Source organism: Jaculus jaculus, chromosome 14, assembly GCF_020740685.1.
Source record: "Jaculus jaculus isolate mJacJac1 chromosome 14, mJacJac1.mat.Y.cur, whole genome shotgun sequence".
NCBI classification, from domain to species: Eukaryota; Metazoa; Chordata; class Mammalia; order Rodentia; family Dipodidae; genus Jaculus; species Jaculus jaculus.
The window spans coordinates 62,345,020-62,361,039 of record NC_059115.1 but is presented as its reverse complement, the minus strand read 5'-3'; the positions used below and the strand labels follow the sequence as shown (position 1 = coordinate 62,361,039).

At 46.6% G+C, this 16,020-nt stretch overlaps 1 protein-coding gene across 1 annotated transcript in view; it reads left to right on the top strand.

Moving 5' to 3' along the window:
• The first annotated feature begins 12,139 nt into the window (after positions 1-12,139).
• The window catches only part of Lvrn (laeverin), a 77,254-nt gene continuing 73,373 nt past the window's right edge, over positions 12,140-16,020 (top strand). The window contains exon 1 of the mRNA XM_004651560.2: positions 12,140-12,843. Coding sequence (XP_004651617.1) covers positions 12,140-12,843 — 704 coding nt within the window. The remainder of the gene's footprint in view (positions 12,844-16,020) is intronic.

Here is a 16,020-nt window from a genome sequence, read left to right as displayed (position 1 = left end):
GGGCAAGAGAAAACCGTATGTCCAGAGCCTTGAGAGAGCTGGAGCTGTGGGATAGACCCATTCAATAGGAGCTGTGGCACAGAGCTCTGTATATAGCCAGATCAATTCTGTGCTGTCAAGAAGCCAGGGAAAAGTACTTTTTTTTTGGTTTTTAGAGGTATGGTCTGTCTCACTCTGGTCCAGGTTGACCTGGAATTAACTATGTAGTCTCAGGGTGGCTTTGAACTCATGGCAATCCTCCTACCTCTGCCTCCCCAGTGCTGGGATTAAAGGCGTGCGCCACCACGCCTGGCAAGTACTTCTTTTTTAATGTTTTTGACATCTCACAGCGGTGCTTGCCATTTAGTAGGCTGCATATCAGCAGAGCTCCTTTTGCCTCCCTGAGCAGAGAATAAGACAAAGACTGGGTTAAGAGGTAGAAAGCAGAATATTTAGCCAAGGATGTTTAGCATCTCTTACCCAAAACCTGCTACACAGAGCAAAACAGTCCTTTCTGAAACTTCTGTTCGCCTTTAAAAATTTTTCTTGACCTTGACCTTGCTTGGATGACATAAGTTCACGGGAAAGCTTCATAGTGAGGAGTTATGAAACGTGGAAGAAAACACTTGGTTTCCTTTTCAGTTCTCTGCCTGAACACCAGAACGTTCCGTTTCATTTTGCAGTGTTGTCCTGATTGACAGAAATGCTGAGTCCTCCCTTGATGCTGACTAGGAGCCTCTGGCCTTTGGGTAAGCTGAGTGAGGTGCCAACCATACAGCCTTATCAAGTGGGGTTCAGCTTTAGAACAGGCCCTTTAGAACAGGTCAGAACTGACCATGGACCTGGAAGACCTGACCTCTGTTGGCTTCATTTCACTGACTTCCTGTGGCTCGTGTACGGTGATGAAAGTAGCCCGGAGTGCTTGGTGTGTGCCCCTGGGTAAAGGTAGCATTTACAAGGGCAGCATATCCCCCAGGCTTGCTCTGTGGTCGCTACCTCATTGTACTTCTCTTAACTCTTCAGGCAAGAATAATGACACTTTTTTTTTCAAGTATGGCAAAAAGTGATGATTGCCTTCCAATGTCGATTATTTCCTTCTTTTTACTAATAGAAATCCTCTGTAGACCACTAGAGGTAACCTTCCTTAGAGCTTCTTCAGAGCAATATCTCCTTATCATTGGACTATGAGCAAGAAAGACACATGCAATATTTCCTGAGGAAAACCTGCCTTGCACTGTGATAGTTAATATTGATTGTCAGTTTGACAGGATCGAGAATCACCTAGGAAACCTCTGGATTTGTCCGTGAGAAAGTTTCTGGATGGAGTTAGTTGAGGTTGGAAGAACCTATCCTAAATGTGGATGGCACCATTTCGTAGGCTGGGGCCCCAGGCTTAATAGCAAAGAAAAAAGTAAGCTGGGCTACAACATTCATCTCTCTCAGCTTCTTGACTGTGGGTACAATATGACCAGCTGCCTCATGTTCCTGCCAACATGCCTTCTCTGCTGTGATGAGCAATGCCATCAAACTGTAAGCCCAAAATAAACCTTCTATCCTTAATTTGCTTTTAAAAATATTTTATTTATTTGCAAGGGACGGGGGGGGGGCATGGGAACACTAAGACCTTCTGCCATCCCATATGAAATCCAGATGCATGTGTCAATTTGTACATATGGATTCTCTGTGTGTACTGGGGAACTGAACCCAGGCCATCAGGCTTTGCACACAAGTGCCTTTAACCACTGAGCCATCTCTCCAGCCCCTTAACTTGCTTTTTTGCAGGTATTTTTTCCACAGCATGAGAACCAGGTTTTCTAAGACATGGGGCTACTGTTAACGATAAACCTGACCATGTGGTTCTTAGACCTTTGAAACTGGTTTGTGGGAAGACTGTATTTGGACCTTGAGACCAACAGCCCTAGAATGATATAAGCAAAGCTAAATGGGCTGTTCTAATAGGAGCCTAGATGACAAGAAAGCTGAGATAAGTGTGAACAGTGAGTTATATTCTGGCAGAGAATCTGACTGCAACATTTGCCCATGTCATGAGAACTTCAGTGAGGCTGAATTCAAATGTAATTGTATTAATTGTACTAATTGTATAATTGTACTAATTTATTTAGCAGAGGGACTAGACAGACAAGATAGGACCCAGGCCTATATCATGGTTATTGCTCACTTCTCTTATCCTGGAGAGAGAGAGAGAGAGAGAGAGAGAAAGAGAGGGGGAGAGAGAGAGGGAGAGAGAGGGAGAGAGGAACACAGAGCAACAAAGATATGAGAACTACACTATCTGGTGGGCAAAGGAGAGAGTTTAAAGGTGTAGACAAAGAAGTGCTGAGAAAACAGCCATAGTTGTTAGAGAAATCAGCATCATTAAAGAGAAGCTGCCTTACTGCACTGAGACAATAGGAAAGGTGCCTAAGAACAAGAACCTATCAAAGAATCAATCTTGTGAAAAGCTAAATACATTTGAAATGAGAGAGAGAGAGAGAGATAGCCTACCTGTGAATGCCACCAGAGGGATTCCCTGCTCAAAAACAATCACCTAGGGAAAGGTTTTCCCAATTTCAGAACACAAGCTTATACATCTTTGATACAAAGAAGTCAGATTCCATCATGAGCTGGTAGCAGAACTTGGTGGTACCTTACACATGGTACTGGTTTTGTAGGCATGAGAGATGCAAGATTGAGGGATTTATGGAGTCTTGCACCATGGTTCCAGAAAGTCTCTGAGGCCATGCAGTGTGTGGTAGGGTAGGAGTGTCTGAAAGGAGGCCTCAACAGGCCATGGAGCAGAGATGTGAAGGTGACACCCAAGTTGTAATGGAGACCCCAGGATGTTTGAGATGCCAGGTCTATGAAGCATCCACCAGGGAAAGTTGCATACTCTGAGTGGAGCCAGCTCAAAAGAGAGGCTATATGTGTGGCAGGCAGCAGAGGTGGAGGGGAGGAGCTACCCAGACCCTCTGGAGCCCACATGAGTCTATCACAAGGCTCTGATTTCAGACATGGTGCTGCAGGATTTGGTGTTTGCCCTGCTTAATTTGGTCTTGCTCTGGTCTGATCGCCTTTCCTTTTGGAACTGGGATGTTTACTCTGGGTCTTTAATGTTGAAACTATGTAACTTGTTTTATCATTATGTAGACATTCACAGTTGAGAGATTGTTTTGAGTCTCCTAAGAGAGGAGGTGGAAGGTTATGGATTAAAAGTGACATGTTGGGTATCAAGTTGACAGTGGGTAAACTTATGATGAGCAGTATTGATCGTCAACTTGACAAGATCTAGAATCACATGGGAGAAAAATCGTTGGGCATAAGTAAGTGTCTAGAATAGGTTAATTGAGGCAGGAGGATTCACCCTAAATGCAGGCAGTGCCATTCTATCAGTCAGGACCTTGGACTGAATGTAAAGAGGAAAGTGTGTTGCAAACACCATGTGGCCAGCGGCCTGCTGCTCTTTCTGCTACTCCTTCCCTGCCAGGTCTGGAACTATGAGCCAAAAGAAACCAGCTTTCCTTCAGTTACTTCTGTTAGGGATTCTATCCCAGCAGGAAGCCATCACTAATGGATGATCTCTCTCTGTCTTTCCTTGCTAGGTCCAAACTGCATTCATGAGACATGCTGAGCATGATGACAAAGATATATCTCTTGGGAGGATGATGATACCGTGAAAGAGAGCTGGCTACACATCTTATACTTATTTTAACAAATAATAAACTTATGTTTTTCTTGGCCATTGTTTATTATGTCAATCTATTACAGCAGCCATCGACGAAACTTTCAAAAAATGTCATCTTATTTGACAGTAACATACGGCAAGCAGCTGTTTCCTAACAATTTGTCTGAAGTGTTATTTTTTTTAACCTTTTATTCCATAGTTAAACAAACAGATGGCCAAATAAAATATTTTATTGAAAATATTTTTTTGAAATAATTTTTTTACTTGAATTTATGTCATTAGTATTATTATCTAAGATGACTTGCTTTTTCATGTTTTTTTCTTGCTCTGATTTTTAGTAAGTTATTTTTATGTTAGTATTACCATACCAGATTGTATGTAAAATATTAAAGAGGGGGCTTGTTAAATGTGCTCACTTGCAAAGCCTATTGACCCATGTTAGATTCTCCAACACTTACATCAATCCAGATACAAAGTTGTGCATGTGTGGCACATGTGCACCCCATCACACAAATAATAAAGATATATATATATATATATTGTTTGTTTGTTTTGTTTTCTGAAGTAGGGTCTCACACTAGCTCAGGCTGACCTGGAATTCACTATGTAGTCTCAGGGTGGCCTTGAACTCTCAGCAATCCTTCTACCTCTGCCTCCCAAGTGCTGGGATTAAAGGAGTGTGCCACCATGCCTGGCTAAGAAGTAATTTTTTAAAAACACTTTTAAAAAATTTCTTTGAGAAAGAGAGAGAGAGAGGGAGATAATGGGTGGACAAGGGCCTCCAGCCACTGCAAATGAACTCCAGATGCATGCGCCACCTTGTGCATCTGGCTTATATAGGTACTGGGGAATTGAACCTGAGTCCTTAGGCTACATAGGCAAGCATCTTAACCACTAAGCCATCTCTCCAGCCCTAAATAAATAATTTTGAAAAAAGAAGAGTAGGCTCTTGAGAAAGATATTACAGAGAAGAAAAGAATCATGATTTTATCCTCTTTTCTGCGCTTTGATCTCAATTGTATGTGAACTGCCAATGCCAGACTGTGCGGTTCCTAACTTAGTGAAAGGTATTGATTTAGAGTAGATCTTAATTTTAACCACACTAATTTAGTGAGAGTGGCTAAAATGTTATGTGTAGTGTGGCATATTAGGGCAAGAAAATCCTTGGAAGCTAGCCATCTGCACCCCACTGTTCATTCCACGAATACTTGATGCATTTCACCGCCATGGTGCTGTACGTGGAGATTCGTCGGCATTCAAGCCACAGTTTCAGTGCCAAATGCCTTTAATGTATGGGAGAGAAGAGAAGCAATGTGCAGGTCTCATGCGAAGCTGTAAGAGGCAAGAGAGAGGCTTCTGGAAATCGAAGAAGCCCCTAGTGTGGCTCCCCCCAGCTTGTTGGCATCTAAGCTCCATTTGGAAAAAGATGTCCGACCAAGTTAGATAGAAAGTAGGACCAAGACTGTCACCTACCTGTGGGTGACGAGATGACACCTAACCCTTCGGCTATTGGCTGCAGCTCTACGAGGCTTCATCTTCATTCTCTGTCCCCCTAGGGCCAGCACCATTGCCGTCTTAGTCTTTGGCAGTGAAGGGAAGGAACAGAAAGAAAACTGTCATGCTCCAAAGTTTCGAGGACTCTTGTCTCTCTGTCCCATGTTTTTTTTTTTTTTTTCCAGGGATAAAACCACGTTGGATGGATGCACAATGACACTCTCTGGATATCTGTTCACTGTTTCCTTGGAGCTATTATCTTTTATTAAATAGAGTGAAAAAGGAGGTAAGAAAGGAAAGCTGAAGGGCTAGAGAGATGGCTTAACACTTGCCTGAGAAGACAAAGGACCCAGGCTCGATTTCCCAGTGCCCACATTAGCCAGATGCACAAGGTGGTGCATGCATCTAGAGTTTGTTTTCAGTGGCTGGAGGCCCTGGTGTGCTCATTCTCTCTGTGTCTGTCTGTCTCCTCTCTCTCTCTCTCTCCTTGCAAATAAGTAAATAAATAAATAAAAATTTAAAAGAAAAGAAAGCTGAAGGTATATAGCAAAGGACTGAGAAGCCAAAAACTTACGGATGCATCGCAAAGCTGCTCTTGTAAAGCAGGCAGTACCCTCCGAAAACTAAAGAGGGGATGATGTCAGATAAAAATAGGAAGCATAATGTGTGAAAAAGACAAGTAACAGGCTTTTTAAAAATTCGTTTTTATTTATTTGAGAGCAACTGGGAGAGAAAGAGGGAGAGAGAGAGAGAGAGAGGTAGAGAGAGAGAGAGAGAGAGAGAGAGAGAGAGAGGGAGAGAGAGAGAGAGAGAGAGAGAGAGAGAATGGGCACACCAGGGCCTCCAACCACTGCAAACGAACTCCAGATGCATGTGCCACCTTGTGCATCTGGCTAACGTGGGTCCTGGGGAATCAAACCTGGGTCCTTGGGCTTCACAGGCAAGCACTTAACCACTAAGCCATATTTCCAGCCCAAATAACAGGGGTTTAGCCCAAGAATTATGGGTGCATATAATGAAGGAGCAAAAGCAGTAAGAACATAAGCCCAAACGCAAACCCCTGAGGAATCCATGACGCCCTGATTAAAAAGCCACTCCCTCCCAGAACACTGCAGACACAGTCACTGAAAGAACCCAGGTGAGTAGGAGGAAATCCAACCAGTGAATTAACCTCAGACGCACAACTCCCACTACAAAACCACAAGGCAGCATGAAGCCCCAAAGTGACACAGCTCCTCTAAGAACTACTTACCCTACAGTAATGGCTTCCAGTGTGTGACCTAAATGAAATTTCAGACCAAACATTCAGGAAAGTTGACTTTAAATATATTCAAGCCGGGCGTGGTGGCGCATGCCTTTAATCCCAGCACTCGGGAGGCAGAGGTAGGAGGATTGCCATGAGTTCAAGGCCACCCTGAGATGACAGAGTTAATTCCATGTCAGCCTGGACCAGAGTGAGACCCTACCTCGAAAAACCTAAATAAATAAATAAATATATTCAAAGAAACCAGAGGACACAAATAAATTCTGAATGAATTCACAGAGACCACCAAGAGGTATTAAAAAAAAAAAGGTTAGAAATGCTGAAAATAAATCAAACAAATACTGGAAATGGAAAGTTCAGAAAATCAAATTAAAAAAAAAAAAACAAGTGGAGAGGATGGGGGAGGTTGCTCAATGGGTAAGAGCACTCACTGCACAAGCATGAGCACATGAGTTCAATCCCCAAAACTCACATAAAAAGCTGGGCTAGCCGGGCGTGGTGGCGCACACCATTAATCCCAGCACTTTGGAGGCAGAGGTAGGAGGGTCCCCATGAGTTCGAGGCCAGCCTGACACTACATAGTGAATTCCAGGTCAGCCTGAGCTAGAGTGAGACCCTACTTTTTTGAAGTACAAACAAATAAGCAAATGAAAGCTGGGTCATTAGCATTAGAGAGGTGGAGGCAGATGACTAAAGAGTTTAAGGCCAGCTTGCCTCCAAATACTGACCATAGTAGCTTTCTTCTATGGCTACCAAATTAACACTGTGGGGGGGGGGGGTAAAAAAATAATGGGCTAGAGAGATGACTTAGTGGTTTAGGAGCTTGCCTGTGAAGCCTAAGGATCCAGGTTTGATTCTCCAGAACCCACATAAGCCAGATGCACAAGGTGGTGCATGCATCTGGAGTTTGTTTTCAGTGGTTGGAGGCCCTGGTGCACCCATTCTCTCCCTCTGTCTCTCTCTCTCAAAATAAATAAAAATAAAATATTTTAAAATTAACCGAAATTAAAATCCTTTAACTCAGTTTTGCTAAAAACAAAATTTGCTGTTCAGATATGCTTTGTGTCCACAATCAACTCCCCTTGTGGGTGTCAGTGACCATATGTAGCAGTTAAAGCCAGTCAGGAGAAGGACAGGCAGATTTTGGTCCCTGCCTTCAGTACAAGCAGGCCCCAGGAGACATCACCTCTCTCATCCCCATCCCGTTCCTGCTGGACACGTCCCATTTGAGGTTTTCCATGAGCTTTTTATTTGCACTAATTGTTTGCCCATCTCTTTCAGTAACGTTGAGCTGTCGCTAGTTGTTTTTAAATAGTGTCCCTGGGTTGAGTTTGAGCGAGGTGTGTCTGGCCGACTGGGTCTTCCAGAGAACGACAGTGGCTCAACTTAGGACAGTTCTGTGAAAACGAGGCTTTGAAGAGACTCCAACATCTTTTGCTCTATCCCGCGGCTGGTTTTTGTTCATTTGCTTGCTCATTTGTTTTTCGCCCTGCTCGCAGGCACCTGAAATCTAGTGAAAGAGGGAGATGAAAACAGAGCAACATAAAATTCAATAAGAGGGCTGGAGAGACGGCTTAGTGGTTAAGCGCTTGCCTGTGAAGCCTAAGGACCCCGGTTCGAGGCTCGGTTCCCCAGGACCCACGTTAGCCAGATGCACAAGGGGGCACACGCGTCTGGAGTTCGTTTGCAGAGGCTGTAAGCCCTGGCACACCCATTCTCTCTCTCTCCCTCTATCTGTCTTTCTCTCTGTGTCTGTCACTCTCAAATAAATAAATAAAAAATTTTTAAAAAAATAAAAATAAAATTCAATAAGATGCCATGTAACTCACTGTTTCTTAAACTGGGATTTGTCAATTTTTCTTGAATACTCCTTGGAATGGTACCACTGTTTGGATAATTTCCAGACTTCCTTTGTGTGTTGTGTGCATACGCATGCATGCATATTCATATGGATGGGGATGTACATGTGAATGTGTGTGCACATATGTGTTCATGTATGTCAAGGCCAAAGGTCAACACTGGGTGTGTTCCTCAGTCATTCTCCATCTTATTTTGGTGGAGTGGGGGGGGCTGGCATGGCCTCTCACTGAACCTGGAGGTCACTGATTTGGCTAGACTAGCTTGCCAGTTAGTGCCCGAGATCCTCTTGCTCTGGCTTCTCAGTGCTGGGATTACAGGTGAGTGTCAGTGCATCTGGCTTCCGGACAGGTGTTGGCAATCTGGATTCAGATCTTCATGCTGGTGAGCACTTCATCAGCTCAACTATCTGCACTTTCCTGGGAGTTCTAAACTAGTTGAAAGGCAGTCAAGAGTTTTTAAAAAATGAAATACAGGGGCACAAATGAAACTTAACATAGTATTTTATAAGTAAGAAAAACAAGGGCTCACAATTGCATTTGCTTGCTTAGCATAAGGAAACACAACGAACACACAGAAATTTTAAAAATTCAAAACACTTTAAAAATTATTAACTATGCCAGGCGTGGTGGCTCATGCCTTTAATGCCAGCACTTGGGAGGCAGAGGTAGGAGGATTGCCGTGAGTTCGAGGCCACCCTGAGATTACATAGTAAATTCCAGGTCAGCCTGAGCTACAGTGAAACCCTACCTCAAAAAACAAAACAAAACAAACAAACAAACAAACAAATTAACTATGAAAGTCAAAGCAAGTGATCTTAAAATGTTAAATTCCACTTTAAAATTTTTTCAGCTGATGAATATGTGACCCATTTTAAAAAATGGAGTTTGCAAAGTCTGTGAAGACAAGGAAAAGAAAATGTATGTCCTCCAAGAGGCGTAGGGGTTCCTGCTAAGTATCAAGAAAAAAGATGGAAGAATAATAGCCATGTGGATGTATAACCCACAGAAAAGAGTAAGCAGCCTAGGAGCGAAGCTGAAACCTCACCTGGGGGCGGGGAGGGTTTGGGAGGTGGGCGAATCACTGCTCTAGCTAAGGATTCTGAACAGTGATGCTAATGACATCATCGGCAGGCCACTTGCTTGCTGTATAGAGCATTTTTGGATGAGGAGTAGCATTCCTCACTACATAGCTGTAGCCCTACTTCCTGTTAGGTGAGATAACCAGACTTTCTCCAGAACTTGCCATATGGTAGGAGGCACCAAGGTGAGGCCAGGGTGAGAATCACTTCACGGAGAACCACTGTAGCTTGAGTTGATCTGAGTAGTGTTAAGTAGTTTTCTGAGCAGCTCATTAGAATTTTAAAAGAAGTCTAGTAAATATTTTCCTGGAAACTGATCTGAACTCCAGCACTCTCTGGTCATTGGTGTATCAAATGACTTCTTTTTTTTTTACTCCCTAAACTTTTCACATGCTTTAAAAAAATTTTTTTTATTAATTAATTAATTAATTTATTTATTTGACAGAAAGAGGGAGAGAGAGGGAGGGAGGGAAGGAGAGAGAGAAAATGGGCGTGCTGGGGCCTCCAGCCACTGCTAACAAACTCCAAAGAGTGGGCCTCCTTGTGCATCTGACTAAAGTGGGTCCTGGGGAATCGGACCTGCGTCCTTTGGCTTTGCAGGCAAATGCCTTAACCACTAAGCCATCTCTCCAGATCTCAAATAACTTCTGTAACACTGTGTTTTAAGGTTTATTATAATCCTGATTTAGCCAGGGTGCTATTTTGTAACTTTTTTGATAAAAATGGTTTACTATAAATATTTTTTCTTTTAATAAATATTGCAGTTGCTGCAAAATTTGGTGTGGTTCTGTGACTTCAAAACTTCATGTAGGAGCTAATCTATTTCTTTAACGATGCTAGAAAAACGGATTTAAAATGTCTGCAGGTAGATTTTTCAGTATTTTCCTACACATAGTTGGGAGGTGAAACACCTGGTGTGTTTGAACTAATCCAATTACTGACTTCTTTCCTTTTTTTTTTTTTTTTTTTTTTTTTTTGGCCTTTCCTTGGGAATCTGGAATCCAGCAATATTTCCAAGGGTTGGAGATGTTGGGGATGTTGCTCCTTTGTCCAAGGCTCTATGTTGGACCCCCAAACATTTTTTAAGTCCCCTGCGGTGTTGTACGACTATTAACTAATTAACTCATCACAATTCCCCTCTGATGACTTAAACTCCGAGGATCTGCTACCACAAGCGATCACAGTTCTAGCAGCACAGCTCCACTGAGGATATAGAAATCGAGGGATCTTTCCTCCACCTAGGATCTTCTGAGAACCACGCATGTGGTTATAATGAGTTCTAAACAGATTGATCCTTTTCTGGAAAAAGAGAGAGACGAGAGGGGAGGGGAGGGACGGGAGGGAGAGAGAGAGGGGGGGCGGGGAGAGAGAAGCAAATCCAACCAAAATCCAGAAGACTGGCCTTCGAATGACCGGACATCCACTTGCCTGAGCTTCATACCTAATTTGCGCCCATTGCCCGGTCTCCATACGGGGACCATGGAGGTGGTGTGGTCCTTGTGACTGATTTCAGTGTCAGGGGAGAGGAAGTGTCCATTTCTCACGAGAATCACCGTGATGTACCCACAGATAAAAAGTTTCATCACTGGAAGAGAATACATAGGAATGCCAAATTATTTTCTCTTTGAGACAAAAAGAAAAAGAAACACCCTAGAGTGCAAAGACGTAATATGCTGCAACGAATTCTTCAGCCTTCAGCGGATCTTCATCGGCCCCCCACTCCATCTCCCCCGACCTCTCTTGAAACCGTGCGCGCGTGCAGACGCCCGACGCGCGCGCAGGCTGGAGACGCGCCCGGGCGCACTGGCGAAATGGCAAACAGATGCCTGGCGTGCGGACGAGCTCACTGAGCAGGGCGCCGCCGGGGAAGACTGTTCCAGCCCCGTGGTTTCCGGGTGGGGACATTGGAAGCAGGATTATGTTATCCCCTTTGCTTGAGATGAGCTTATTTTGTATGCTGGAGTCCCCAAGTCCCGGCTAGGGATGCCCGAGAGCTACAGCCAGTGCCAGGAGAAGAAAATCGCAGACAGCGCGCGCAGCCCTTCCCTTCTCTTCCTCCAGGAGAGGCCGGCTCCGCGCTCCCCAGCTGTATGCGGATCCCTGCTCCAGCCGGGTTCCCTAAACTTGGGAGCCTCTGGGAGTCCAAACTGTTGTTCCAAAGCTCCAACATGTAACTTTCTAGGCCGGGTACACCCCAGGTGTAAGTTTCCGGCTCAGACGTTTGTCATCGTCATGGCAGGGTCATTTCAGAGAGCGTCCCCAAAGGCCATCGTCTTCAACCCCCCTCCCCGTGTCCGTCGCAGGACGCCCCCGGGGTGATGTCGGCGGGTAACTGTGTTCCTGACAGCTCATCCCTGCGGGCACCGAGGCTCGGGGCTTGGTACCTGAACCTTTCCCCACAATACCTGAACCAGGCAGGTCAGTGTCGCAGATCCCAGGCATCCAGATAGCCCGGATCTGGTCCCAGACGATCCAGTTCGAGTTTGGTGCGAGCGCAGCCTCCTCCAACTGCGCAGGGCTTCCCTTCCCACCCCAGGGGAGCGCGCGCCCCTCTCCACGGGGTCCGCCTTTTCCTCCCGCGTCCCTGGTGGGGCGGGAGCGGGTATGCTGGGATTTGGATTTTGGTTGGTTGGAGGGGCAAAGCCGTGCTCCCCGTCGCTGTCTTTTGTCCCAGCCCTCCCAGGCTCCCCGGGGGGAAGGGGGGGGTTGGAAGAAGTAGGGACGGTACAAAAGAGGAGGGACCCAGCTCCTCTGCTCGCACAAGTCTCCCCCGACCCGTGCCATGAGGCCCCCTTCCAGGTCCGGCTTCTACGTGAGCCGCGGGGTGGCCCTGCTGCTGGCTGGGCTGTGCGCCGCTCTGCTGCTCGCGCTGGCCGCGCTGGCCTCGCTGTACGGCCGCTGCGCGCGCGTCCAGCCCTCCGTGCGGTCGGACTCTGGGGCCGGGGCCGCCGCGTCGTCCCCTCCCTCCCGCGAGCAGGACGCGGCCCCGGCCACCCCGAGCCCCAGCCGTGCGCGGGAACCCGCGGTGACAACCGCCGCTCAGGACTGGCGCCTGCCGGGGCCCTGGGACGAGCTGCGTCTGCCGCCCTGGCTCGTGCCGCTGCACTACGACTTGGAGCTGTGGCCCCGGCTGCGGCCCGACGACCTGTCACCGCCGAGCGGGAGCTTCACGGGCCGGGTGAACATCACCGTGCGCTGCGCCGTGGCCACGGCGCAACTGCTGCTGCACAGCCTGCTGCTGGATGTGGAGAGCGCCGAAGTGCGAGGCCCCCTGGCCCCGGCGGCGACCGGGAACGACACGGTGGCCCGGGTGCCGGTGGACGCGGTGTGGTTCGCGCTGGACACGGAATACGTGGTGCTGAAACTCGGCCAGGCCCTGCAGCCCGGGCACCGCTATGAGCTGCAGCTCAGCTTCTCGGGCCGGGCGGTTCACGAAGTCACCGAGGGACTCTTCCTGAACGTCTACACGGACCAGGGCGAGAGCAGGTAAGGGTTGCCCACCAAACCCCGCGACGCCGCACCTCTCCCCGGAGGCGCTGCGCACTGGTCCGCGTGTGTCCAGTGCCCTCGTCAAAGACTTGTTTTCCTCTTCTTCAAAAGCCAAAAGCGAAGGTCGTCCTTTCCTTGTCCTCCCTCCCCAAACGATGCCAGGAAGAAAGGTTTTGAGACTCACACCCCTCCTCTGGTTACTTTAAGGTTTCTGTCCATCCAATTTGTACCTTTCGTTGCCTCCTTTGAGGTCATTACCTAGCCGGAATTACTTCATCTTTTTTTTTTTTTCTTCAAGTTAAGAGTGTCCTTAAATATTTATTTATTTATTTCTGAGGTATGGTCTCAGGGTGGCCTTGAACTCATGGCGATCCTCCTACCTCTGCCTCCCAAGTGTTGGGATTAAAGGCATGCGCCACCACACCCGGCTTGCTTATTTAGGGGAGGGAGAGGGGGTGTAGAGGGTGCGAGAGAGAGGAGAGGAGAGGAGAGGAGAGGAGGAGAGAGGAGAGAGGAGAGAGGAGAGGAGGGGAGAAAATGGGCTGCTAAGGGCTTCAGCTGCTGCAAACGAACTCCAAACACATGCATCACTTTGGGCATCTGGCTTACGTGGGTCCCGGGGAACTGAACCTGGGTCCTTTGCCTTTTCAGGCAAGCGCCTTAACTGCTAAGCCATCTCTCCGGCCTATTTCATGGTTCTGAACAAACCCCGTGCCGCTCAAAAGGTTGGCGTTTTTCACCAGCCGCTGCAGCAAACTTACCTGGGAACTCGCTGTGTTTGCTACCCTTGGAGCCGCCTTGGGCTAAAGCATCCTCCGGGGCCTGGGTTCTGCAGTTTCTCGCTCCCGCCTCTCCACCCTTCGCTGTAACCTAGGCTCTTGCAGCCCGTGTACTCACCTCAGGCCTGATTGTTTCCTCATGGCTTGATTATTATTACTTTTTTTGGTAAGATTCTCCCTGATTTCAGAATCGCCTTTAATTTATCTGCTCCCTCCCCTGTCCTGGGGGGGGCACCTCTTCTTTTGCTGGCAAACAGCTGGTTCCTTTGCTGAGGAAAAGTAAGAGTGATGACAAGACACCTGCCCCTGAGTGTGCAAGCCCACGTGCGTGCATTATTATTATTTTTTAAACACTCTTTGCTATACTGTCTCCCACAGGGAGAGTTTCCAGCCGCTGCTGAATGGTCTCCATCCCTGCTCGGAGACCTCACTGCTGAAATCACACCAAAGCAGGGAAATGAAAGACAACATTTTTTGTTGTTGTTTTGTTTTTAACTAGAGATATTTTCTTTTTCAATTCACACATTAGAGGAGCGTTTCAACTTCCCACAACCGCATGTATTTCCCCCTTTTATTATTAGAGGAAATGCTCTCAGGCGCTGGGACACACCAAAGTGCCTCTCTTTTCTTTTGATGTTTCAAAGGTTTTGCAATTAGCTTAACAGGCTGTCTTAATCGGTATGTAATCTGTAACTTTTCTGTGCATTAATCAAATCAGTGCACATCAAATGTGCATTTATTCTTTAAAAATACATTTGAAATCTCACGAGAATGATATGTTGTCCAAGTTATGCACACCAGTGAATAACTTAACATAACAATGCACCTTAATCTTCCAGAAGAGAAAAAAAAAATGAGACTGCGTACACCACTGGCAAGGTTTCCTGTCGTCAGGAGTCTTCGCTGCTCCATCTCTTCCTCCTTTCAGCCTTAGTGGGCCATGACCCAGACAAACCAGCGGTCACAGGAAAGTCCCTTCCCATTTTCCTACCGCACCAGCCAACTAGAAACCACATTTTTCAGAACATTAAAAACCAAGATAGAGGGCTGGAGAGATGGCTTAGCGGTTAAGCGCTTGCCTGTGAAGCCGAAGGACCCTGGTTCGAGGCTCGGTTCCCCAGGTCCCACGTTAGCCAGATGCACAAGGGGGCGCACGCGTCTGGAGTTCATTTGCAGTGGCTGGAAGCCCTGGCGCGCCCATTCTCTCTCTCTCTCCCTCTATCTGTCTTTCTCTCTATGTCTGCCGCTCTCAAATAAATAAGTAAAAAATGAACAAAAAAAAATTAAAAAAAAAACACCAAGATAGAGCTGCAGGATAGTGGTGCCTCTGAAGAGCTGTGGCCTGGACTTTGTTGGTCCCTTGCATTTCTGCTTCTGGAACCAGGAGGAAAACACCATAGTTAAGCATGAAGCCAAAGACAGAGAGTCCCTGGGCTGAATAATGGGCTGTGGCAGGCAGGTGGCAGCTGGTCAGCCCAGACTTTGAAAATGAACTGCGTGAACTAAGCCTGTTTCTACACCATTCTGTGACCTTACTCTTGGAGTGGATAAAGGTAGCTTCCAGAGTTGAGAATAGAGAGGAAATGAGAAGCTGGCGCAGTGAAGGCTGTGGGACCCTAACCCTCTCCCCCCAGGTTGTTATTTGAGGAGCGAACAGCCTCATCCTGACCTAAACATGGAAACTGCTGTGTTCCTTGTGCATCTGAGTGTAAAAAGGGTCCAAGCAAGGAAGAATGAAGGTCTAGGGGAAGAGGGAATTATCAATGATCAGGCGTAGAGTTTTAGTTTTCCAAGATGAAAAAGCGTTCAGGATACTGATTGCACAATATGAATGGACCTAATGCTATGGAGCTATGCACTTTACTTTTTATTTATTTATTTATTTGAGAGGGAGAGAGAATGGCCACTCAAGGGCCTCCAGCCACTGCAAACGAACTCCAGACGCATGCACCCCCTTGTGCATCTGGCTAACGTGGGTCCTAGGGAATCGAACCTGGGTCCTTTGGCTTAGTAGGTGAACACTTTAACCGCTAAGCTACCCCTCCAGCCTGAGCTATGCTCTTTAAAACAAAGATGATAATTTTATTACGTTTAAAAAGTCCAAACGTTGTAGATCAGTGAATTTAGGGTTTGGAAAAGTTGCATGTTTTAAAAGTTGCCTTATAATTCCGATGCAGTCAGTGCCTTACATTTTCTCTTTTATTCTGAAGTAGGTATACATACACAGAAGTTACAAGACTACTACACTGAAGATTCACTCTCTCAGTTTCCCCATCTGACTAGAGTATACTGTCAAGAGCAGGAACTTGACATTGGTGGTATAGCTGCGTCGTTTCGTTTATCTCACCACATGAGTAGACAATTAAGGCAGAGTACTGCTCCATCCCCTGGGAGA